A 27,073-nucleotide genomic window follows, 5' to 3' on the forward strand; every position below is an offset into this window, starting at 1 on the left:
AATCTAAACTGTACATGCCTGTGTTTGTGCTGTGAGTGCAGATAGCTAACTGTCTCGAGTTGAAAAAACCCAGGTCGAAGCAATAGGGTTAGTTTGTGGGGGTACTCTATTAAACTTTGACAGTATCAGAAATGAAGCATTTTATCTGTAGAGAGGGTGCATGATCTCTGCTACTCAGTTTATTAAAGAAAACTGCAAGGGATTCTTTTACAAAAGTGGTCATGAGATATTTAACGCCTCCCGGCAATGCCATCTGCAGAGTCTAACTAGGTGGGTGATTGCTTCTCTCCCATGTGTGATGCAAATATTTTCAGGGTCATATTTTCTTATGCTCATTCTGTAACCTCAAAAGCCACTGGACCCAGGGCCATGACATATACTTCATAACAAGACATTGCTAGAAGGAGCATAGGAAACCGAACCTCCTTTGTCTTTTCTGGCCCATGCATCTGCTTTTCTCTGAGTGGACACACTGCTTTAGTATTTCGGGTCACAGGTAACTTGAACACATAAAGATGACAATGTTCCTGTTTGACTTTAGGTTGTTTAAATCAGCCTGCCAACTTAGTTTTTAATGGTTTATATAGTTTGTTTTTCTTTATGACATAACTGTTGTTACTCAAGCTAGCTATAAATTGCCTGTTCACTTGTCTTAGTTGCTGTTCTGTTGCTGTGAAGACACACCATGGTTGAGTCAACTTATAAAAGAAAGAGTCTAATTGGGACCTTGTTCACAGTTTCAAATGGCGAGTCCCTGACAACCATGGCAGGGAGCAAGGCAGCAAGCATGTAGACATTATATTGGAGCAGTAGCTGAGAGCTCACATCTGATCCACCAGCAGGAGGCAGAGTGAGTGAGACAGGGCCTGGCATGGGCATTTGGAACCTCAAAGTCCATCCCTAGAGACATACTACTTTTCTTCCAATAAGACCACGCCTCCTAATCCTTCCCCACGCAGTCAGTCCACCTACTAGGGACCAAGCATACATATAGATGGGCCTATGGGGGCCTCTCTCATTCAAACCACCACGTCATTTATCAGTGTATCTTCAATTCCATGCAAAGATTCAAAATCTCAAGAGGCAAGCTCCCCCCACTGTTGCTCTGTGTTAGGCCACGATTGTGCTCACTGTTGGTGCTCAAGACCTTTTCAGGATCACAACAAGAAGACTGAAGCAAGTTCAGTTGTGTTTTAAAGATTATATCTTACTGTTACTTAGGAAGGGTGGTTGCTTTTATTATTAAGGGGTTCTTGTTGCAAGTTAGTTGTTACAAAACTGTCCTGTGCTACTTCATGTGTTTATTTTGCGGAGCAGGGATTCCAGACATTCCAATCCATGTAGACTCTCGCAGTCCTACTAACCTAGCATTTCTGTTCCAGTTGAATCACACCTCACGGGAGCTTCTGTAAATGAGTAATTAATGGTATTGGAGAGGCAAGCCAAGGCAGTGTAGTCCCCAACTTGTTTTAATTCTCCTTCCTTCCCACCCCCATCTCCTCTCTCCCTTCCACTCCCTTTCCCTTTCCATCACTCTGTCCATGCTGTTTCCAATAAATGGATTTTGACGCTGAAAATTGCAAGAATATTATAAAGAGCAAAATGATTTATTCACTAGGTCATTAATCTTCCTGTCTTTTATTTTTTTTTCTTCTTCTAGCCCTCTTCAATCTAATTCCTGTGGGACTGCGGGTGGTGGCCATCCAAGGTGTGAAGGCCAGTCTCTATGTGGCCATGAATGGGGAAGGCTATCTCTACAGCTCAGTAAGTAGCTCACGTGTGCGTGTGTGTGTGTGTGTGTGTGTGTGTGTGTGTGTGTGTGGTGTGTTAGTGAAGTAATCAGGTCAAGGAACTGATGTCATTTTATATTTTCAAATTGTTACTATTACATTTATGTGTTAAAGATCATGCCCCAGTAATGAAAATAAATCAGTTACTTTCTGTGTTATATATTCTTACATCTCGTTTCAACCTCCAGAGAAGTTTGAATTTGGAATTACCTGTCTGTTCAGTTCAAGGAGTAAGACACTCTTTCTTTCCCATGTTAATGCCCCATCAGGTACAGAAGATGGTTTATAGAGGGTCTTCTTTATCTTATTATAGAGAAAGAATTTTCATAGACTCCTCTTTTGTTTTTGCTTAATAAATCCTTGTAGTGTCATATTCTTTAGATTGTAGATATTAAAGACAATGAATTTGCAGAGTGAGCTCTGGATTAGGAGCAATGACATCAGTACAGTATACACATGTCTGTATAGTGTATGTGTGTGTGTGTGTGTGTGTGTGTGTGTGTGTGTGAGTGCATGTATGTGTGTACAAATAACTTTTCCACCTTATCTCAATTTCTGGATCTTTAGAGGGTTGGTGTTGGCTCCTCCCTTGTATACTATCTCCTAAAATCTATGAGTGACAAATTGTGTATTACTAGGGGCTATACTGTGAGCACAGACATATTTTTAAACATTTAAGACACGTTTTTAAGTTAAGACCATCCTGATTGTTCCGTCTCAAAATTTTTAATTCATGCACCGAAAATGTAGCTACTCAGAATAATTTATGTTTTTCATATGGGAATGACCTATTGTGTTTTATAAAAAAATGTCCTTTTGAAAAATCACAGCTAACGAGTTCTACCCAGTCTGTAATCTTGGCCATTGTATAGACTATCTAGGATGTTCACCTGTGTTTCTCAGCCGTGGGTTCAACACTGAATAGTTGTAGTAGATGTCAAATAACTACTAAATGAGTATCTCATACATTATACTTGCTTATTAGTGATGCATCTGTCACCATGGTGTATTAAAGCTGCAATCATATGAATGTTCCCAACAACCTATGATAAATATCATGGTTATAGATAGTCCAGTTACTCTGATGGGATCATCGCATGCTGTTTGCCTTTATTGCTATGTCACAAAGTCCCTCACAAATATATCTGTAATTGCTGTGTTAGTTAACACACAACATAACTTAAAAAGATCAAAGGTGACGGTCTACTTCTGAGCATATTCAGATCTGGGTATCCATTTATATATGGCATACGCTTGCACACATTTTCAAGTGGATGATCAAAATAACATTTAAAGTTGAAACATTTTCAGCCTAAGTAATAAGCATTCAATGTCAGGTGCTATGTCAGAGGGTGCAATGTCACCGTAGGACCATTGGGCCATTGAACTAGAGTTGATTTTCATTGGCCAGTGGTTTGTATATAGAATGGATGGGCAAAGTGGGTTCATTCAATTTTCAGAATTGTATTCTTTTTTTTTTTTTTACTTCTTATTTTGATGTGAAGCTAAATGCATGGGTCTGGGGTCTGAAGGATGGAGAGGTTTTAAAGAAACTTGCAGTTTTGATTGCAGTCCTGACTTAAAAATAGAGCAGCCCATACCTTTGTAAAGCCAATAATCATTCCCTGCATGCCTTGCTACACACGATTGTTTTTGTCACGCATCGAGTCATGGTGCTTTCTTTGCTAGGGCTCCAGGGGCAAGTGTCCTATAATTCTAAGCAGATCATCCCTGGCATAGGTGAGCTGGTTCTATTCTCTCTAAAGGCCCTATCTCTGTCCCAGACTGGTAGGGTGAATCCCGGTTTTTAACAGTCTCCTTAGGACTATAGTGACCAGTCCAGAGTGTACGGGCGCATCGCACTCTGTACTCCAGCTCCTCTGTCTGGCGTGCTACAGTGCCAGACTGGCGCAGAGGCCTTGAGGCGGTTACAGAGGCAGGCGGTAACCCCAGCTTTCCCGGGGTGTGTTCGCCACATACGAAGACTTGAAGCTATTTGAAAAGAAGCTTCCTGTTTCCTGTAACCAGTGCAGTGGGGCACATCAGTGAGGACCATCAAGGGACATGTGGAGGGATGGTGGGTTGTGTCCAAAGTGGAGAAGTCCTAGAGAAGCTGAGGCCAAGTGAGATCCTGTCCATACTGCCGTTTTCTGGCTTCTGTTTAAATTTAAGCTGGAGGTGCCGTTCCCTTGTCACCTTTGAGTTCTCTTCATTCACTAAGAAGCAGGAGCAGAGAAGAGTAGTGGAGGTGCGCTGATTGCTGGGTAGCATGGAGAGAGCGAAAGGGTTGAGGTCTGTTTGCAAAATTCATGCAAACTAATGTATATCTCTATTTATATCTAATCCATCCATATCATCTGAATTCGTATTCATATTTATCTATATCTATTTACATCTATATTTTTATCTATATCGTCTATATAAATATATCATCTGTATCCATATCCATATAAATTTATATATCTATATAGATATATAAATAAAAATGTAGATATATCAGACAAGGTTTTTGATGTATCTAGATTTGTTTTTTTAATCATTGCATTTTGCCTGTTTAAACTACTTTGGTTTTTATCTTTTTAAACTCTCATGCATTACTGAAAATTTTCCATTTTTCTTTTATTCTTCTAAACTTAGGCTGCATTTCTTTTCCTTTAGTGTTTGCTTCTATTTTCAGTTTGCATATAGCCATGATTACTTTCATTGATAAATATTTTTGTGTTTCTATTTTCTAAACAGTTCATGAGCTATGGAATATTTTCTTGGCTATTAAAACACATCTCACCAATCCGAATGAATGTATTTTAAAATAAATTATTTGTAGATAGTGATTGCATTTTACCATACTTAGAAAATAATTTCTATGAACAGTTTCTGTGTGTGTCAGATTTAGTCTTTTTGTTGTTACTGTCCAAACTACATATCATTTTCTTTTTGAGAGGGTCCGTATGAAGTGACTGCTTGGGTTTTGTGTAAGGATCTCTGTGTAACAGATAATTTCCTGCCTCATAAATCCATGCACGTTCTTCGTTCCATTCCTTTTTTTGACTGTAGTTCGTTTACTTGTAAACATCTCACTGGACTGGCATTTCCCATAACATCCATGAAATGATTATTCCATCGGTTTTTGGCATCTGTTGCTGAATGTAGGAATTTGTCGTTAATTTAATATTTCCTTTGAGGTAATCTCTATGGAAACATAGAAATATTTTCACTTTATAGTTCCTGTTCTTAAACTGTCTTTACCAGTTAGAAATTTGTAATGAATTTATAATTCAAATAGTTAGAATTCTCCAATTCTAAAAAGTTTAACTTTATGCCATATCCATTTTACCTCTCAACCATGCTTTCCAGTCTTTTACACCATTTCTATGTTGTAAGTTAAAACATTCAAACTCAGTGTGTTCAAACTTTAAGCTGTTTTGTGATTTCATCACGGTGTCTCTCATTTCTGATGCTGAATGACTTCTATTAATATCTTCCCATCCTTGATTTATTTCTGCCTGCTTTTAGTGTATGACTTTTTTCACTTCTTACAGAAAGTTATTAGCTTATCTCGCCAAGCGTTTCTAACATAATTGGTCAGTGTTTTCCATAGTTATGAACTCACATTTTGAGCATTAATTTTCTTGAGTGTCACATTCAGGCTACACTTTAGAATTAGTTCTTTAAGTGCACTGGGACACTTTGGTATCGGGGCATGTTTCTTTCCTTTTCTCTTTGATAGTTCTTCCTGTGAAGTCTGTTGCTTTGTTCTGGCAGCTTTTGGGGTAGCTTCTCTCCAACCTCCACAACCTCGAGTTTGGGGTCGTTTTAAGGCATTCCCTAGATGAGAGTAACAGTGGGGTGAATGCAGGAGGCTGGGCTAAGGCGTGCTTTGGTCTAGCTGGCCTTGTAATGGACTGTTCTATGTTTCTAGGAGAAAACATCATATTTTTTTTGTCACTGCAGGATACCCCAGTGTAGCACATTGTATTATTAGCTAACCAGACTCTAGTCCTCACTTTGTACAGAAGAATTTTAATGAACTGAACTACCTTGAGAGAACTCAAGGCCAATTGGTGGTCTTCAGGACCTGAAGCCAGGCCTGCCTGAATACGCAGCTGGTTGAGGTCATTTCTATTCCATGGGAATGTTGTGTTTGTTTTGACAGAACTGTTCTTGAAGTGGTGGATAGGCCTTGAGTTTTGTATCCTACTGTCCTTGCCCTGTATTTAGAAAGAGAGGAGACATGATACTGTGAGCAAACAATGAATCTCTCTTTCTCTCCCCACTCCCTTTTTTGCTAAGAGTACATAAAATAAAGTTTCCATCTTAATATTTTTGGATGCACTTTACTGTTTATCATATCTACACTTTGGTCAACAGATCTCCATACCTTTTTCCTCTTGCAAGCACTAAAGTTGCACACCCATTAAAATCATTTCCCTTTTCTCTTCCCCATGGTGTATTTCACTTAGTAAATGTTTTCATCCCATCCACGTGATAGCATGCAATATTTGTCTTAAACAATAAAATTCCATTGTATCTTTTTGCTCATTCATCTATTGAAAAGCATTTAAGTTCCATCTACTCTGGTTATGGGATTAATGCTGCGGTGAACGCAAAGTTACAAGTAGATCTTCAAAAGTCTTTTAATTTCCCTGGATATATGCCAGAGACAAAGTTACGAGAGCACATAACTCTATTTTGATTCTTCTGCGGAACCCCATACTGTCTTCCTTGTGTCGGCACTCTTTGGTATTGCTATCAAAAATACACAATGGTTCAAATGCGTATTCCCAGTTAATACTTGCCATTTTCTGAATTAAAAGGAAATTCTTTTAATATTGGTCATCCCACCATTTAGGATATGTACAAGTATAGCCTGAATTAAGGCTTGGTTTTCAACATTCCAAAGCTGATTGACATTTCATGTGTCTATTATGATGTTCTCTGCATAGCCTTCTGGGATACTAGCGTATTTAATTCCTCTGCCAATTCTATCATTTGTTTGCTTGCTTGCTTCAGTGTTTGAAGCTCTGAGTTAGCGCTTGCGTATATTTGCTCCCTGTTAGATACTACTTGCAAATATGTTCTTTCACTTTACAGGTGGTCCTTTACTTCCTTGGTTGTTGGTTGTGCAGAATTTTTAGTTGGTGAACTTTAACCTTTTTATTCCCTGTCCTCTTGGTATCATATTGAAGAAATCATTGCCGAATTTGAGGTCATGGAGCTTTTTCTTCCAGTTTTCTTCTAGAAACTTTAATGTCAACACTCGAATTTACGTGTTTAGTCTATTGTGAGTGACTTTTTTAAAAATATGTTTTAAAGGGACTTTTACAATCCTTTGCATGTGGCTATAAAGTTTTCTTGGCATCATGAATTGAAAAATGTGTCTATATTTGTGCCAGGATTATTCTACTGGAGTCCTGTATCTGTATATATATTCTAAGGTCAGAAATTATGAGGGTAATTGCTTTACTGAATTTTCCACTTTTTGAGGGGGTTATTTTTATTTTCAATATATATATATATATTTTATAAAAAGGACATCAAGATTTAATAGAAATGATATTGGACATATAGATTTTTTTAAGGTAAATTTGGACATTTAAATAATATTAAATAGTCTGATCTATGAACTTGGGATGTCTTTTTTATTTATTTTTATCTTCTGACTTTATAGCAAGAAATTTTGAAGTGTCTAAACTTTTCACTTATTTGATTAAATTTAAACTCACTGTGCCTTTCAAAAGGGAGTCGAAAATAGTTTTAATGAAATTAAGTAACACTTTGTTTTTAAGTAGAAAAAAAAATGAAGCCTGTTAGATACCCTGTAATAGAACCAACTGAAACAGACATTTCATGGAAAGTTTTATTATAAGTACAAATAGCATTGCATACAGATACATTAAGTTTCTGTAATTTATTTATTTTTTTGCGATTTAACCTGTTGTGCCTTGAAGTTTGATCTGTTTTTATATTTTATTCTCTTTGAGTTTTATAAATTTTGAAAATGCCTATAAGACATCTAAACTTCCTTAAATTGGTGTATTTAGGTGTGAGTCAAATAAAGAGGGAATATTTTCATCATACACAAAGGGAAGTCTACCTTCCCTATAAATTTATTTCCATCAACGTTTTTTATACTTAAATAATTTGAACTGAAGTTTATATAAATGACTGAACTACAGAGAAATATCACTTAGAATATTTTGCAAATCTACATATCTACATCATTTTCATATTGTGGCTAGGACATTGGTGGTACAGTGTTTTCGGTAATTCCTGTGTAGAGTGGCATCTTTAATAAATATTCATGGATGGCATTACAGTCCCATTGCTGACATGATCGTGTTTTCCTTTCTCTATTCTGAATATGATGGTCACAGTCCTTCTAGGAGCCCAGCTCTAGTGTAAGCAGATTATGTACCTTCTTCCTACCATCTTTCCTGCCATCTTTTCTTTGCCCCAACCTAGAAGGAAACAGGGAAAAGAGAAAGTTTCGAGCTGAGCCTGTGGTATGTCAGCATTTGGGAAATAAGAACGTAAGTGAATGGTTGGGACAATTTGAGAGCCTTGACATTTGCATCTGGAAAAATTATACTTAACATGTAATTTGGGTAATTTGCATTTGAATGAGCAGTTTGCTGTACTTAGCACACATGCCACTGACATTTCACTGATTAATAGTGATTAATATGTTTGGGAAAGCTCTACTTTTTATTGTAATAATTGTTTATTTTATAAATTTTAAATAGTTATCTCTCAAATATGGATTAGGTAGTTTATAAACTGACGATGGCTTCCTTTAACCGAGAGATCAGTTAAAATGATGTGAACACAATTTCTTGTTCACTGCTGCCTTAACCTGTAGCGATTGTATATGAATCCATGGCAGTAATAAATTCACTACTTTAAGCCTGTCTGTGTTCTGGTGAGCAGTAAGTTATTATGACAGCAGCTGTAAGAGCTGCCATAGCAACAGGATTAACGATTGTGTTTGTAGAAATAATACATTTTGTTTGGTTGTTACCTTGAAAGTGCTTTTGGGAAAAGTTAAGTATTAGCCGTTGATGAAGGATTGAGACTTAGCTAGGCAGTTGACTTAAATAAGCAGATCCTAGCAACAGGACCCAGACCTAGGTCTAGGCCTGAACTGAAAACCCATAGGATTTTTATGACGCCTCTATGTCCTTGGCTTTGTATGTAATGACACCTTTCATTGTGGACTGTTTGTATGTCCCTAACCATTTAATATAAAGTATCTCGTTAGTGCTTTGTAATAACTCTGATGTTTACTATTACTGAATGACGGATGGTCTCTCTGGGAAACAGAAGGTTTACGTGAATAAACCTTAGAAGAGTCAAGGAAGGTCAAAAGGAAGGAACTTTAGCTCAGTGCTCATGTTTGTAATCAACACTGCTCTTGTTTCCTCCCACAATGAACTATCTATTGCCCTATAGTTTTACAATTCCTCTCAAAACCAGAATTCTTTGAGAAGCTTTCTGTAAAGACACTAAGAAAAATGATTAGGGAAACAAAAGAGAGCAGCTTGATTAAGGCACAACCTTTAACAGCATTTAGACTTTCACACCTAGGTCTGTGAGAGCAGACATCCTGGAAATTGGAGACGAAGCTGGGATTTTGAAGAAGAGTAAACAGTTCTTGGGAAGACAAGAGAAGCCCCAGTGAGAGCTGCCAGAGACCATTTTACATTCACAGGTTGGAGGAGAGAGAAACCTGCTCTTCCCTTCCTGCCTCTAATTACTTGTCCTTTTCTTTTTTATAGATGCCCAAGCTTTCCTGTCAATAGATACACAATAAACGTTTCACAGGAACTGCAGCCAAAATAGTTTTTCATTTGGGGCTTTGAGAAGACGTTTGTCTGTGCTTCTCCTTTTGTTAGAATTAATTGTTTTCATGCCTTGTCGAGCCTGTCTCAGGCTCCAAGGGAGAGATCCTATGTGATAAGGATGTATCTCACGTGGTTAAAATCTGTAGTCCCCAGATGAAGACATCGCCAAGACCTTGTTGAGCAAGTTGGTGGCAATGTTCTGCAGCCTATTTCTGGAAAATAATTAATTGGCTGTCCGGCAGTTATCTTTGTAATCATGTTTTTGATTGTGACGATTCATGCTTCCCAATTCAGCTTTGCCTAATTTCTGGTTTGTGTGTAAGGGTCTGTAAAATTGCCAGTCACGAGCCTCTTGTGTTGAGGCTGATCAAGGTTATAGCTTTAAAAGTTTATATCACTGTGCTTTTCTTTCTGTAGTAAGGAAACACTGCTTATCCAAGGAATAGAGGGAAATGACTTATCAAGGCATTTTTCTTGAAGGCCATCTGCTTCTTTTCATCTCAGTGCAAAAGTGCTGCCTTAGCCTATAAAGTAGTATACTTAAAAACATAATGTATTTAGAACAGAGAAATGATTCCTTACAGAATATCCATCCATCCTTCCATCCATCCATCCATCCATCCATCCATCCATCCATCCATCTATACATACATACATACATACAAACATCCCTCCATTTATTAATTCATTTGTGTGTGTGTGATATGTGAGCAGACATAAGTGTTCATGTTCTCATGTGTGACTATATATGTGTGCACATATGGAGGTCAAAGGTTAACTGTAGATGTCTTCCTTGGTCTTTCCCTTATTTTGAGATAGGGTCTCTTACTCACCTGGAAATCACTGTTTGGCAAGACTGGCTGTCCAGTGAGCAAACCCCAAGGATCCTTCTGTCTCCACCTGCATTGTACTAGGATTACAGACATGCACCCCTGTGCTAGGGATCTGATCTCTGGTCCTTGTGGCTGTATTCAAGAAACTTTATCTTCTTAATCAGCTCTCCAACCCTCCCATTTCACTTTAAATCCCCTTTTCAGCTTCCTTCTATATGGAAACATCTGAAATCTGAGGCATATTCAGAGCAGTCTCTTAGGAAGGATGGTATCTAGAGGGGAGGGGAGAGAGAAAAACAGATGGCAGGAGAGAGGGAAGGCCTGAGAGAGAGAAACAGGTTGGTCTTCGCCATGAATATCAAATGCATCCAAGAGTTTTGAAGTCAATGATGCCTGAATAAAGAAAGTTAAAGGTCAGACCACAGAAGCTTGCTAAATGATTTCATTGTTAAGAATGTAATCCAGCTCTTGTTGACTAGTTCCAGGATAGCACGGACTGTTACACAGAGAAAACTTGTCTCAAACAAACCAACAAACAAAAAATGTAATCTAGGTCACGAATGTAGATTTTTATCTTAATCTACGACTTCCTTGAAATTTGAATCATTTCTTTTCATCTCAGAGTAGTTTTCAGCCACATCATCTGGCCAAGGTGCCACCTTTCATCCCAGCACTCAGGAGGCAGAGGCAGGTGGCTTTCCTGTGAGCTTGAGGCCAGCCTGGTCTACAAGAGCTAGTTCCAGGACAGCTAGAGCTGTTACACAGAGAAACCGTGTCACAAACAAACAGACAAACACTTCTTTTTGTCTATTTCAGTTTTATGACATATATATTAGTTAATTGTACTGGGATGCTGATCTAATAGGAAGAACAGAACCTAGACAGCGCAGGAACCTGACAGTTAGCTACCTACCAATGGGAAGTATAAATTCTCATTGGGTTATTCTGCCTTTCTTGGGAAAGAATTCATCTCACCAGTTTTGCTTTAACTTGGTTAAGTAATTGTAAGCACCACTCACCACATAGAACATTTTGAATACCTTCCTATCCTTCCACACTACATGTCCTCCAAAGTTAGCGATTATATATACTATAGGTTAATATTTCACACTGCAAACTGCAGTTCCCACACAACGGCTTAAATCTTGTTGAATAAGTTGATGGAGGATCGCTGAGTGTAGTGAGTGTAGGTTCTTGCAATAACTCACGTCCGTTTGGTCCCAAGGATTTCCTGACTGCGACCCTGTGTGTTTCCCAGTGCAGTTAATGTTACACTTGAGTAGATTTTGACTGCTCTGCCGTCCAGTAGTGAATTATGTTGGTCTTGCTCCTACAGTTTGTAACTTCCAGAAAACCTCTCACTTTACCCATAAAGCTGACCTACACTGTAAAAATTTACAAGTGGTTCTACTGATGTTTTTCAGTGAAGAACAAAAGCGAGACAGCTTCTCAGAGCAGCGTGAATGGGAACCTGGGCTTAGTTAATTTGGAAATCGTACCGAATTTCTAATTTTTCCTTTCTGACTTAGGGACAGTTATTTAACATTATCCATAGGAATAATAGTAGCCAAATGTGTGTGTATATATATATATATATATATATATATATATGAGGCCCTGAATTTGAGAAGAATTTGGGTGGTGCATGAGCATGGGAGAAATTTGAGGCAGAGGGGGTTGAAATTAGGTAAATACAGTACTAATATATGACATTCTGAAAAAAATAGGAGAAAAACAATGACAGCCTATACAGACAAACAAAATCTCAATCGTATCTGGTTTCCTCCCACACCATCAGAAAAATAAATAGTTTTGATCTCCAAAGGTATCTTGCGTTTAACAAGAAAGCACACAGCTTTATTATTGTGCCTTTTTCATCCTCTAGCATGATCCAACATTGGGGACTTCCCCTTTTGGAAATGTCTCTACACATGTCACTTGAAAGGAAACAAACTATAGGAAATAGACCCACCACCCGTGGCTTTCAGAACCATCAGAGGGAGAAAGAGGGAAGACGGGAGCAGAATTACGTGAAGGGAAACAAACCCAGCCTGTTTACAACTGAGATTCGTTTAGTTTTCTTTTTAACTGAGATGTGAATGGAAAAGATGTGGCAAGGCAGAGAAACAAGAGGCAGGACACCGTAGCCACATCTGTAGAGAAGTTAGCTGTTTAAGCAAACAACACTCAGCAAAATAATGTGAATGAAGCAAGCGCAAAAGGATGTGATAGGTGGTTAATTAACAGTAGTAGGCAGAAGGAGGCCACAAATAGCATGTTCTTTTCATTCACCATATGCTGGCACCTAAATATTATTTCTCTGCTTCCTTCAAATTAAAATCTAACCATTGCAATGGGGATCTTAATTACACATATTAAAATACAAGCTGTGTATCTTTTAGTCAGATGAACTGCAAAGAACTTTATTATTTTGAGGCCACAGAGAACATCAGCCTCCTGTGGGGAGAGTATGTGCCCTGGTTCATTCCAAGCCGTTCTAGTTTGGGCTGATTTCTTAGTGTAATTATTGACAGCACTGAATTAACTCTCAGAGGTGTCCTGGATTAGAATTTGGGAAGTAAGTATGTAGCTGCCTCACACACATCCAGAACTTGATCCTATATGTGAGTCAGTGGGCAGATTGAGGCGTCAGTACAAACACAGAGCCTCGTGACCTAATATATAATTTTTCCAGTTTTTTTCTAGGCCCAAGGTTTGAGTTTGATTTTTTAAGGCATGGTTTCATTACGCAGCTCGAACTGATCTCCCAACTCACAATTTTTCTTGTCTCAGCTCTGAGTGAGGGGATCACAGGTGACTGGGTTTAATTTTCATAAATTCACTTTTCTGTATCAGTACTGAAGTGGGTTTGGCTATGAGCCACAGAGGGGCTGTAACATCATCAGCATGAAGAGATCCCAGACCTAAGTTTTGTTTCGATGTAACCCGAATTCTTGAACTAAGCAGTTATTGCTGTCGGGTCCCTGGTTGCTTCATCCTGCCTTCTCCTCATGGTACAAGATGGCTCTGATATCTCCAGCTATATTTTGCATTCTAGGCAGTGGGAGGATGGTAGAAGGAGAAATAACCGTGGTCAGGAAAACTGAGTCCCACTCAGGAGTCGAGCTAATCTCTACTTACAGTTCAGTCATTACAAAGGTGTCATGTGATCACCTCTTGGTGGAACGAGACCAGAGTAATGCTTGTTTTAATGCATCTGGTTTGTTTTTAATTTTAAGAAAACCAGCGTGCCATTTTCATCAAAACCATAGTTTTCTTAGTAAATATGAGTATCCACAGCACATTTCTGCATTATTTGTCACAATTCTGGAGCTGAAGGTTAGAGAGAGAGGAAGCGGGCTCTCTCTGTTTGTTCTTACAAGGGCACCAATTCCATGATGAGGGCTCCATTCCCGTGACCTAACTCCTTCTCCAAGGATCCTTCCAAATGCCACCAAATTGGAAGGCAGGACTCAACTTGAATTTGAGAGAAATAGAAATATTTAGTCCTTAGCAAAGGACTCAAGAAGAGAGTTGATGGTGGGGAGATAATTCAGTGGTTTATACTGTTTATTACATAAGTGCAATGGCCTGAATTTGACCCTCAGAGCCCATATTTTAAAATCCAAGGATAGTGGTTTCTGCACCTGAGTGTTTGAGTCATAGAGACAGGCAAATCCCTGAGACTTGCTGGACAGCCATCTAGTCAACTTAAAATGTTCTAGGACGGTGTTTCTTAAGCCATGGGTTGTGACCCCTTTTGAGGTCAGGAGTCAAATATCCTGCATATCAGAGTTTTTGCATTATGATGCATACCAGTAGCAAAAATACAGTTACAAAATAGCAACTAAAGTAATTTTATGGTAGGGGGTCACCACAACATAAGGAACCATATTAAAGGGTCAAAATATGAGGAAGGTTGAAAATATTGTTCAAGACCAATAAGAGATCCTGCTTCACAAAACAAGGTGAATGGTACAGGAATGAGACCTAATGTTGTCTTCTGGCTTCCACATATATACATGTATGCACTCGTACACCTACATGAATATGTGGCCCTCCCACACACACAAAGAAAAATCCCTAGATATCAGGTGCATACCTGACAGCTATAATACCTTTTCAGACCAAAAATCTGTATACAATATAATATTTCAGATTATGAAAGAAACAAATACACAAACAGTTTGAAACATAGATCATAGATGTAGTCTTTTCATTAAGTGGCCTAATATCTATGCAATAGATAATAATACTTAATTACTAATAGTTAACAAGCTTGTGAACTTCTACTAGGAAGTAAATGCTGAACTTTAGAGACTATAGGGAAGAAAGATTACCTTGAATTTTATTCAGAAGCAAACAGATTAGATTTTCCCTGGAATTTGGACAGAGGCTCTTTGCTTATTGAATTTTCCTATCAGGTTGCTGGGGATTTCCTTTGAAATGTCTCACTATAGTTAGGGCAAGAGTGAACAAGCGTTGCTATTCAACAGTAATTCTTCACCAGAGGGAAAAGGCTCTCTCTGGAACTGTGACAGGCAACTCTTAGTCACTCACCGTGTCCAGAAGAAACCGAAAGGTACCATGGAGCAGCGCCTAGCAGTGTCCCTGTGCAGGCATCTTTGATTGGTGCCAGCACTCTGCTCATGAATATTCAGAGATCGTGATGCTTTCCATCCTCCCAGCCATCCAGTCATTTGCTACCTGTGTGTTCATAACTGGTCGTGGGCACACATTTTCTGAGATCAGCAGTTCTTAACCTGTGGGTCATGACCCCTTTGGGGGTTACACGCATATTGGGTATCCTGCATATCAGGTATTTACATTGCAATTCATAACGGTAGCAAAATTATGAAGTAGCAATGAATTAATTTTGTGGTTGAGGGTGACCACATGAGAAACTGTATTAAAGGGTCGCAGCATTAGGAAAGTTGAGAACCACTGTCTTAGATGTTAGAAGTAATATGAAAAACACTTGTACTGTAATGGGAGACTACAACAGTCAACAAATAAAGAGGAACCTTTCCATATTTGATTACTGCTGTCAGAGAGATCACAATCTATCTGCTTTGTTTGGCTCTCAGCATGAAGTTTCAAACTTTCACTAATTTATCTTGAGAGTGTTTCTGTCCTTTGTACCATCTGTCTGTGCATTTTGACTTGCTGGATACATTCTGTAGAATGCCTACCAAGATGTATACTTTCAAAACTCTTGTTAACCACAGACGTAAAGGTTTTCTAAGGTTGCTAGTATGTTCATGGGATTTACAAGAAAGAACATTTCTGGTTATTTCAACAAAAAGATACTTATTAGCATGCTGGTATTATTTCAATTCCTTAAGAGTTCCGATTGGCAGTACATATCTTCCAACCCCAGTCATTATTTTTAAGATAATTTTAATAGAATACATGAAAAAGTATTACACAGTGGATTTTAGACCTCAGTAACTGTAAGATAAAACTTTGAAGAAAGCAGAAAAGTAGGTCTTCATTACCTTGAATGAAAGAATGGTTTCGTAGAGATTACACCAAGGTACAATCAATAAAAGAAAAATAAACTGGATTTTATCATAATTAAAATCCTCTGGCTTCAAAAGATATGATCAGGCAAAAGCTCAATTTATAGAAAGAAAGAAAACTTTGAAAGTCACCTTTCCAATCAGGAACTCATATCTGGAATATATAAAGTACTGCTACAACTCAGTAATAAGATGGCGTGGTTAAAGTGTGCAAAGGTCTGAGCAAAGTGTAGTGATGGAGCCTGTCCTGAACCACCCCCAGCAATGAAGCAAATGGGTGAAAAGAACCCAAGTAGCAAACATGAGGAACAAACACACAAAACCCAGCCAGTAGCTAGCAGAAGAGATGCTCAACACTGTCAACAAGCAAGAAGATATAAATTAAAATCCCACAGAGGTACTGCCTCATATGGACTAAGGTTATATTTAAAGGTTAGAAAATAACACCTGTAGGTGAGAAAATGAGTTATTTGTGTATTGCTGTTGGGGATGTAAACTGTTGTACACATTTTGGAAAACATTCTGACGCTTTGTTCTAAGGTTAGATGTAGTTTTTACACGACCAGCAGTTATACTACCAAGAATTTACTGCAAAGAAATGAATGTGTTTTTACAAAAAACTCTGAGTAGCCACAGTACTATAATTAACAATAGTCCCAAAGCTGAAACAACCCAAATATTCAACTAATGGACGGATGAAGTTTCATATAACCACATAGTAGAATATATGTGTGTGGCTTTTGAAAGTCACTGACACATACTGCAAAACAGTTTAACTGTGAAATCATATTACATGAAACTGATATTTTTAAAAAGCAAAAATAAAAGAATTTTTTAGGATAAAATAAAAGGCAAAAGTATTTTACTTACAGAAAGTGCCCAGAGTAGGCTACTTCATCATATGAAAACAGATCAATCATCCTTGGTCATGTGGTGCAGAATACCAGAATGCACATATGAGGTGGGGAGAGGAGCATGCTGCTGAAGGGGCTGAGCTTGCTTCCTGGGCTCATGACAAGCTCTAAAATTGATCTGACTGCTTACAGTTCTGGGCTTACACTAAAAACTACTAGGTTGTATATTTTGTGTGGTTAAACTGTAGAGTATGTGAATTAAAAATCAATAAGGTGGTGACTTAAAAGTCAATTTTATTTAAAATGTCAATTAAATCATGATTTAATAGCAATTTAAGGGTAAACTCAACATTTTTCTTAATGTAGTCAACGCATCCCAGTTGGGTTGCATGTTTTGCTTGTTTAAGGTAGTGCAAAGATGTGAGTTTTATCACTTTGGAGAAGTGAGATGAAGTTTAGCATCTTTTGTTACAGCAAAATTTGGGAAAAGGAGTGGAAGCAGTGGAGCCTGTGTTACCATGGTGATGCTGTGCTTTTATTTTAGTTGTTGTTGTTGTTTTGTTTTTACAACCATAAACTCTGATAATTTTGATCACAAAACACGGACTGTGAGGGCAGATTTCTATAAGGAGATTACTGTTCCCTAACACCAGTGTGTTGTTCAAGGGCAGTTCTCGTCTACGCTTTAAAACAATATACACAGTCGACAGCAAAATGATACTAATTTGAATAACTGTAAGTTTAAATCAACAATATGTTTTTGCTTTCTCTCCTTAGCTTAATTTTAAATTTTGCTATGGGATATTTTATAATATTATGTGACTTAAAAGTCCACCTTAGGGCTGCTTAATAAAGTGTATGCACAATGTGTCTATGCATTTAGCTTCATTCTAGTATTTAGCTCAGCCAGTGGGTTGCATCCCTTTTCGGGGTTTGAAAGACCTTACCATAGTAACTCTGTGCAGGTGTCCTTGACTGGGGTCAGTGCCTGCTAATGAATATTGAGAGATAGTGAAGCTTCTCATCCTCCCCTTCATCCAGTCATTTGCTATCTGTGTGTTTATAATTGGCAGTGTGTGTACATTATCTTAGATTAGCATTCTCAACCTGTGGGTCATGACCCCTTTGGGGGCTGCATGCGTATTGGGTATCCTGCATATCAGATATTACATTACAGTTCATAACAGCAGCAAAATAACAGTTAGCAATGAAAATAATGTTATGGTTGGTGGGTCACCACAACATGAGCAACTGTATTAAAGGATCCCAGCAGTAGGAAGGTTGAGAACCATCGTCTTAGATGTTAGAAGTAAAATGAGAAACACTTTCACAGTAAGGGAGACTACAACATTCAACAAGTACACAGAATTTCCCATATGTGAATATTGCTGTCAGACAAATCAAGATCAATCTGCTTTGTTGATTTTAGGGGTTACATAGTGTGCCAGTCACTTAAGATCATCTCTGTCAACGTAGAGTAACACAGAGTGGAGAGCCACCATATGTCTTCTGCCAGTCATCATAATTGGCTTTATCTTCGTTTTTGCAAATAATAAGCATATTCTCAGGTCATAATGGCAGCGTTGTAGTGAAGTGTGGTGACTTAGTCCGTGTATGTCTAATGACATCACGACAGCTGTTCTACCATCTCTTTCTTGTGTTCGTCCTAAACCTCAGTATGCCTGCCACTGGCAGGTCGCATAACTGGATGGTGCCCATTCTCAGAAATGTTACTGCTTTGAATATTACATATCTACTTAAAGCTCAGTTCAGACAACGTAGAGGAGGAGAAGGAGTGTTTTGAAAATTACCGAGATCTAAAGAGTTTCGGGGAAATTAAAAAGATTTTCTGTAGAGTTTAGTTGGGGAGGTTTCAGCTCCATCGCTCTCTGCTTGAGTAATGGAGGCTGCCAGGTTGTGTGGCTGCTGTGCTGAGCTCAGGCAGGCAGCTGTGGTGGAGACAGCAGTGCAGGGAGCAGTCAGTTCCAGCTTCACTGCTGTTGCTGATTGGGATGGGGTGACTTATCTATCTGCTGTCTCCTAGCGCCTCTTGATAGTTGGAAAAGTGGCCATGGCATATTTACTTGGAGGGCTTGTCAGAAAGATTTGGAATGATAAAATGACAACTAATAAACTTAAATCCACAAAAAAAAAAAAAAAAAAAAAAACACGCAGTAAACGTAGGTTTTCTTCCTGCCTCCTAAATCTGTCAAGGTACTTGGCAAGGCAAAGAAAGATATCTCATGCATCACATATACTTTGCATTTGAAAATTACTTTGCGTGTGTGGGTAGGTTTGGAGTCACTTTTGCTTCTGACCTGGCGTCCTCTTCACTTCCGTCATTACCTGGGATCTTGTATCCTACTTACTTTGTATCTGATCCCCCTCCAGGTTGGCCATTCACTCACTGCTCTGGAAACCTTCGCTGAACATTGTCTCATGAGCACATTATCAAATCTCCACTTCGGGGCTGACCTTCAAAACGCTTGAACAGTGTTGACCTTAAATGACCTCCGTGGCTCCACTTCCACCTTCCTTTCCCTTTCAGGCAAGCTTTCCTTGCTTGCACCATTTCATGACCTCACCTCACCTCTTCACACCCTCGGCCTTCATCCTTCACAGTTTCTGTTGTTACTGTGGTTTGCTCTGTTTTTCCCTTCCTAACACTCCAACTTTGTCGTTTTTATTTCCTCCATCAGGTCTGCCTTGGATTCCCTATTCCAACTAAACTCCAGAAGCCTTCTTCGTCATCTTAGGTGCAGCTCGTGCTTTTGTCTCCAGATTGGAGCCATCAGCATCTTGAAAGTAAACCCTGTGGTGGTTCTTGCTCAGATTTCCACCCAGTTTCCAGGTGTTTATGTATTTCGTCATCATAGCACCTGCCGGCACCTGCACCAGGACCAGTGAACACTGGTGACAGATTCATCCCTTAGACAGTTTCTCGCTTCCGTGTTTCTTCGGATGGATGGGGCAGCTCTGTGGCTTGACAGCCCTCACTGAGAGAACCATCAGTGACCTAAAGTGAGAATGGTTCAAGGTGTGTTTTCCTTTCTGTTCACCTGCTGTATCTATCACAGCAGACGCCTCCTTTGTGTTTTCATTGCTTCGTTCTGCTCCCCAATTCTTTTTCTCCCTGCGTACTATTTCTAAAGTCTGTATGACGTATTCGTGGTTATAGTTTGCACTAACATGACATTTTAGCAGGACATGGAGTTGTTGGAGTGCTGATGTATTCCAGTTGCTGAAGCGCTTGCCTGGCGTGCTCACAGCCCTGGGCAGACCCCCAGCAGTATATAACCTGGGTGTGGTGGCTCACAGCTACGATGCTGCTAGCTGGACATTGTGACAGGGAAGCAGAAGTTCAAAGTCATCCTTAGTTATGTAGGTAGTAAGTTCAAACCCAACTTGGGCCGAGGAAGAGCCTCTTTCAAAATAGAAAAGAAAAATTAAAATTCAGTTGTTCCCCTGTGACAGAGTCGAGATGATTCTTCACTTTAGGAAAAGCAAAGAGTATTTCTGCAGAGAAAATGAAATTTACATTCTAGAGTTTTGTTGTTCTTAATTTTTCTGTTAGCAAAGCACCCTTGTCTCCCTTATTACATTTGATTCTTCCTTCTGTGACGTAGGACAGGTAGCATCCCAGATCTGGAATTAATTTTCAGTGTTCACTCGAAGGTAATTTGTGTTGCACAATGCTAGTATGCCTAAAGTGCACATAATTTCACATGTTAAATTATGTGTCTGTGGTTGCTCCCAGTATTTACTGAAGTGAGGTAAATGGTTGTAGTTTAGCAGTTTAAAGGCCTTTGGTCACAGGATCTTCTGCCTGACATTTGAAATTACTTGTTTTGACCATTAGATACAGATACTAGATTTTTATTGTCCCAGTGATACAATACGATCAGAACAGTTCAAATTAAGTTTTAGATTTTTCTTAAAATTTACCTATGTTCTTTTAATCATTAAAACAATATAAATTAAAATTCAATGCCTGGTGTTTTTTTTAACATTTAAAATCTTATTTTTATTTGTGGTACATGTCTGTGCCTGCGTGAGTGTGTGGCATATGTGTGTGGGTGCCCTGAGGCCAGAAATAGGCGTTGGATTCTCTAGACCTAGAGTTATCAGTGGTTGTGAGATGCCAGGCATGTGTGCTGAGAACTAAACTCTGGTCCTTTGGAAGAACAGCAAGCTCTGTTAACCATTGAACAGCTCCCTACTCTCTCATCTCTAATTTTTATGCTAGGATGCATTGTTGGAATATGGTTTTTATTCTTAAACTTTTTAAATGTTCTCTGTTACTTCATCACTTCCATAGTGACTTAACGCATTAGTGAAATCTCAAATGGAAGTATGAAGTATGGTTCAGTAGATTGCATGTTATCCTCTTTATGACCTCTCGTATGTCTTTCCTGGACCTTTTCCTCAAATCTCTCTATATAAACAGAGAGTTGTGGGCACCTTTTTCTTTACAAATGAAGAGATGTAGGCAGCATCCCCAGCGTCTAAGATATATCATGTGACAATTTAAAATAGAGTTATACTGCCAAAGTCTCACATGAAAAATGCAGTCTGAAATTGGCTGTATTCCACACTCTCAAGAGCCCAAGCCAGCAGTCCAAAATGGAAAATGGAGTGTTGGGAGAAAAAACAAAAAGCATTTCCCCAGAGAAGCACACATTCATCTCGGGTGGCAGGAAGGATAACTCTTGGAGCACTGTTGTAGGTTTGGCTTCTTCCTTGGCACCCCATAGTGCTTGACTCTATGAGGCAGCTTCCAGCAAACTCTGCAAGCCCTGCTCCAATGTGGCCTCTGACAGCTTGTGTTTGAACACCGCTTGCTGTAGTGAGAGATCTACACATCCACCATTTCTGCCTCCGTTTTCCAACGTCACGGTTGCCCAGGCCTCATTTCTCCAGAGTTAGTCCATAAAAGAAAAGCAAATCAGTGATGTTCTTCATACGAATTGAGTATTCACGATTTCCATACTCAACTCTAAAATGCTTCAAAATCCAAAATTTCTTCTGAGTGCGGACATGATGCTACGACAGTAGACAATTCTCCACTTGACCACATGTGAGAAATAGCAGCCAAAATTCAGGCACACTCAAAATATCTCTGGTTCCCTCCAGTCGGTAAAAGAACACGGATAAACCAGCAATGGACTTGGTGTTTTTATTTGGGTGCCATCCTGAAGACCTCATGGATATATAAAAATACTCCAAAGTCAAAAACAATGAATCATACAAACACTTCTGGTCCCAGGGAATTTGAATGAGGGATGGCTATCTTATAGTCACACAGAATCTGTCTTTATGGAATCATCTCTGATATTAATAACTTTGTTATCTAATTTACATTTAGGATCAATGCTCCTCTTTGTTCCTGATTCTGTGATATGAAGTCACACAGATTCATGCTGCTTGTCATGTTCTTTGTATGTGGTTAGCATCCTCAAGGTCTTACCATTGTGAAGAATAGATATCTCCTTCTTTATCCCCATTCTATTATGATATTGTGATTGTTCATATCCGTATCTGCCCATATGCATTCATCATCTCTCGCAGTAAACGATGCTTAGTGGAAAGAACTTAAAAAAGTATTTGCAAATTTCAATTATTTGTTGAACGCATTAAAGTACTATATAATGTAATCATGGTCTCCACGGGAATATTAACTAAATCCAGTTCTTTCGAAATGACTTTGTTCATTTTTATATGAGTGGATCTTTCAATAACTAATTAACTAACTGAATGAATAATTAATAGAATCACTAAATTTTAGAAGCGGAAAGAGATAAACCATTTGTTTCAATCCCTACCGTGTTAGATTGACATTTAGAGCCTACCCTTGAGATGTCTTGACCAAGAGTTCACTGTTCTATGTGGGACTGTTGAGGATTATCCTATTGCGTCATCTGTGCAAATGACAAGTCAGTTTATACCCCTGGTGGCCCTTTCTGCTTTTCCTGTGCTCTTCTCTGGGGCCCTGAGAAAACCTCTTATAACTCGTCAGTAGTACAACCCAGTGAACTAGAGTTTATTAAGGTTTATTTAGCCCCATGTCTCCAAGTGTGTTGGTATTTTCTCCTCATGGCTCAACCCTGAACCATTGTTTGTGTCTTTGCTCTTCCTGCTCCAGAGGCTTACCTGGACTGGAGTTCTAACTTCACCACCTTCATTTTCCTGTAGAAAGCTATAGTTCATGTTGAATCTATGGAAAGAAAGGAAAGAAGGTCAGCCTTGGTCTGTAGTCATTCTCTGCATTGGTTTCCCTTCAACCGTCCTTCCTACCAATAGGAATCTCATCATGCTGAACTTCTGTGTTGGATGGCATTTTTATTTTAGCCCCACTTCATTAGCTTCATTAACTCTCCATGTTTGGTGCTCTCTTCAGCTACAACGCAGGTCCTAAAGCATCGCTGTGCTGCTGCATAACCACACTTGCGAAATGGACCTCTCAAGGTCACCTTGAGAAAGCTCACATTGATTTTCACACTACCTGCTGTCGTGCCTCCTTTTCTTTACTGTTTTCCTGCTCGGCTCCCTGTGATGGTTGCAATGTGTATTCATTCTTCCACATATTCACCAAAGGCCTTATCTAAAATACACCGTTTTCAGTTTATAGAGGTATTCCCTTATCCGGATACTTGGGGGTTATCATGATGACCCTAAGATAATAGTGCCCTTTTGATCTTCTTTTAGTATTCCAATGATAGGAACTGTAGCATCAGACTCCTCTGAGCTGTGGACTAAGGCATTTGGTCACATCCTTAATGGGAGCCGAGTGCTGGTGCCCTGGGGCTTCTGTAGTAGACGATGCAAGAGCATTTCCAAGGGATTTGGTTCTCGTCTGTATCAAAAAATAAACATTTCAAATGTTCCTGTAATTTTAAGTCCATTATACTATTTATGCTTGAGGGGTTTTCATGTTTATAATAATAACACTGGATCCAATCAAACCCGGGGTTTTTCAGAGTAGTGTAATTATTTCTATAGCTAATACGGAGTGAGCTAGCTGCATTCTTCCACCTCATTTCTCTCCCTTCTTAGGAAAGTAACTATTTGGAGTCTATCATTTCTAAGATTTTTATTGGCCTTTTGATGCCAGACCACTGGCTGAGATGTGTGTCTGGAAGAGTGATGCCCATGTTTTGAAGCCAGGAGGACAGCAGGTGACAGCAGACTGATTGTGGAGTTTGGCCAGGAGGCAGAGCTGGTCAAGGGCAAAGGCGCATGGAATCATGTTCCTGGGAGCAAGGAAAAACAAACAGACAATTATGTCTGTGCCTAAGACATTTTCCATTTAGCTTTTTAAACTTTTCATGGAAATTTAAAGTCAGTTAAAGTTCTATCCCCCCTGCCCCTCATGATGCCCAGCCCAGGATTAAGAAGTAGTGTAAAATGTGGCAGTAGGAGCCAAGGCTTTACCTTGAAATGTAATACCTGGAGCAGCCATTGCTGTTGCTGTGGTCACATCCCTGAGGGAAACAGCTTAGTGGGGTGGGGGCGACTTTAACTCAGTTCCACAGCAGAAAAGGCAAGATGGCGGAACAGGAGTGCAAGCATGGTGGCCCTCATGACAGTAGAACGGCTCCTGTCTGTCAACACTGAGTAAGAGTGAACCTCCCGCAACTATCCAGGAAGAATCCTCTATCCCCCTGGAACTGTGCAGGCCAGCTAAGTCCCATGAGTTAAAGTCTCTACAACTATCCAAACACCCGCTGAGGATCAGGTGTTGTCTCATGGTCCTTTGAGGGCTGGTTCGCATTCAAACCAGAACACAGTTTGAAGTTAGCCCACTGAGGTGCCTCTGTTCTCTGCCCTGCCTTTAATGTGTTTATACACATCTTGAGTTTTTCTTTCAGTACCTATTTTTCCCCCGCTACCTGCCCTTTCTCTGCCTCCTCTCTTTCTAATTGTTCTCTTCCTTCTAGCCCTTCATCTTCTCCTCCATTCCACCTTCCTATCCTTCTTCTCTGGTGTGTACACAGTGCAATCAAACTTCTCGCACAGGAGTTCCTAGTCCAGCAATGGAGGCAGATAATACAAAGTAAAGGCATTCAGAGAGAATTCCGCCCAAGTTCTGAGTGTGGAGGAAACCTTATGGGGCAGAAATCAGTTTATGAGTATAATCCTGCTGTTTAATGTCTAGGAAAAAACTGCCGTTGTTAACTGTGATCATGCCATGTGGATTATGTGATAATATATTATTCATTTAAATATTTAAAAATTTCCACAATTAAATAAATGCAGGAGAAACCAGAAATTGCCTACTTTAGGTGCCTTAGTATGAAAGCTTTGCTCTTTGCCTTCTATTCAAGATCAAATCTGTAGTCAGATAAGCCATGGAAGCTCTGTTTACCAAGACCATGGCAACTATGTACCTGGCATGACTGCTTACCCCATTGACAAACAGAAAGTTGTGTTTCTGTGGGGAGTAGGAGGCAGGTAACCTTAGGAGCGGTGGAAGAGATGAAAATGTTGTCAGTGTCCGTCTCTACTGAGACAGTGGGGCGCCTGAGGATCACCTCCCGCTTGCAGGGCTATAGCAGAAAGCCTCCGAGGGCTGGGAGGATTGTGCACAATCCTTTCCGCGGGTATTTGAATCCTGCAGTCCCAAGGCTTTGGGGTAGGGCTAATAGCTCTGTCTGACTGAACAATGCCCCAGGCTCTCACTGTGTCAATTGATGAAGTGATGGGGAGGTAATTGCGGCCCTTAAGGGCTTTGAGTGCTCCCCACACTAGATCTTTCAGTTCCTCCATTCAGTCATCACTGTGACTCTCTGAATTAGGTCCTAATAGTGCCTTCCACAGACATGGATGAGGAAGAAAAATAAAATGGTCTTCTCGAAACTGCAGCCATTAACTATGTTAAGTGCTGTTGATCTAATAATAAGAAAATGTGGAGTAATATTGATTTTTGGGGTGCATGGCCATTTCAAAAGACTTTTATATCATTTATAGTTTTATGATCAATGCAGCCCTGTGAGATAAGCTAAATCAGGTGTATTTATTTGTCTCCTTAACGATAAAAACATGAAGGCTCAGGGACACATGCTGAAGAACTCATAGGTGATAAATGCTAAAACTGAGTCAATTTCTTGACTGTATATTCTCTTGAAGCCAGTCCAGTGTATCCTGACATCTCTCTGTAACTTAAGCCTGCATAGACATATCTGGTTTAGGCAATTTTCCAGTCCAGTAGAGTAAAAATCGAACAGTTGTGGAAGTTGTGGACGTAAATTTCAGTGTCTTGATAACTATCTTACACATTGTACCGTCTTCACTGGAGTTGCTAGATAAATGAGATGTCAGTGCATTGAACAGCAAGCATCACTGCTGCTGGCTTTTGATTGGCTCCATCTGTTGCTAGGAGGAGTTGTGGGCTCTCAGCAGCTTCCAGCCAGGAAGGAATTTCTGAGTGGAGCTGAACCCAGGTTGACAATAGCTAGAAAAGGAATGTGTCTTCACCTCGCAAGGACATCCTTCACGCTGATGTTTTTATTTATTATTTTTTTATTTTATTACCTGGGCCGAGAGAACTTCTGATGTTAATGCATTTTATTGCTTTTTTTCCCCCATGAAGCCCATGTTTCTTCTTCTCCTTTTCCTTACCTAGGTTAGTTTAGTTGCTAACAGACCAGTCTCTCACCTTACAGAAGAAAAAGTAATTTCCAATTAACATCTGAAATGCAGAATTTGGCTTCTTCTGTAGTAGGAAAGTAATTATTAGGTTAAAAGAAATAAAGGCTATTTAGAAAGAGAGAGAGAAAGAATGCTGGGTGCGCATCATTTTTCTGGCGATTACAAAAGAGATTTTTTTTGATGTCCTAAGGGATTAGAACTGCGATAGAAGAGTGAGGATAGTTCTGTCTGGGTGGCTTCCGTGTTTAAAATCCTGTTTGTCTGCAGTGCAACTGAAATAGATGCTGAGGAAGGCAAAGCATTATGCCCATTCTCTCCTTTCTTGTCTTTCCATAGCGTGCTGTCTGCCTGGAAGATTTTCACCTTGTTGGCTTACTCACCTTGGCTCATTCAAGTGGGATTGATGAACAAGACTTGTGGCAGTTTCCCCCCATGTGTTCCTAGCACCAGCACTCATGCTCTGATTCCGAAACTGTGAATCGTAGAGCATCATGGGAGCTGCTGTTTCTTATGGCCATTAGCATTGCTCAGTGGTTGAATGACCAAGATCCAAGGATCATATTTTATGCAAGTTTACATTCCTAG

The 27,073-nt window shown here is 39.4% G+C and overlaps 1 protein-coding gene across 2 annotated transcripts in view; it reads left to right on the forward strand.

Moving 5' to 3' along the window:
* The window catches only part of Fgf12 (fibroblast growth factor 12), a 344,853-nt gene that overhangs the window by 165,416 nt on the left and 152,364 nt on the right, over window positions 1–27,073 (forward strand). For both annotated transcript variants that reach the window (XM_038345316.1, XM_038345315.1), the window contains exon 3: window positions 1,661–1,764. In XM_038345316.1, the coding sequence (XP_038201244.1) occupies window positions 1,661–1,764 (104 nt within the window). The remainder of the gene's footprint in view (window positions 1–1,660; window positions 1,765–27,073) is intronic.

This window comes from Arvicola amphibius, chromosome 10 (genome assembly GCF_903992535.2).
Source record: "Arvicola amphibius chromosome 10, mArvAmp1.2, whole genome shotgun sequence".
NCBI lineage: Eukaryota > Metazoa > Chordata > Mammalia > Rodentia > Cricetidae > Arvicola > Arvicola amphibius.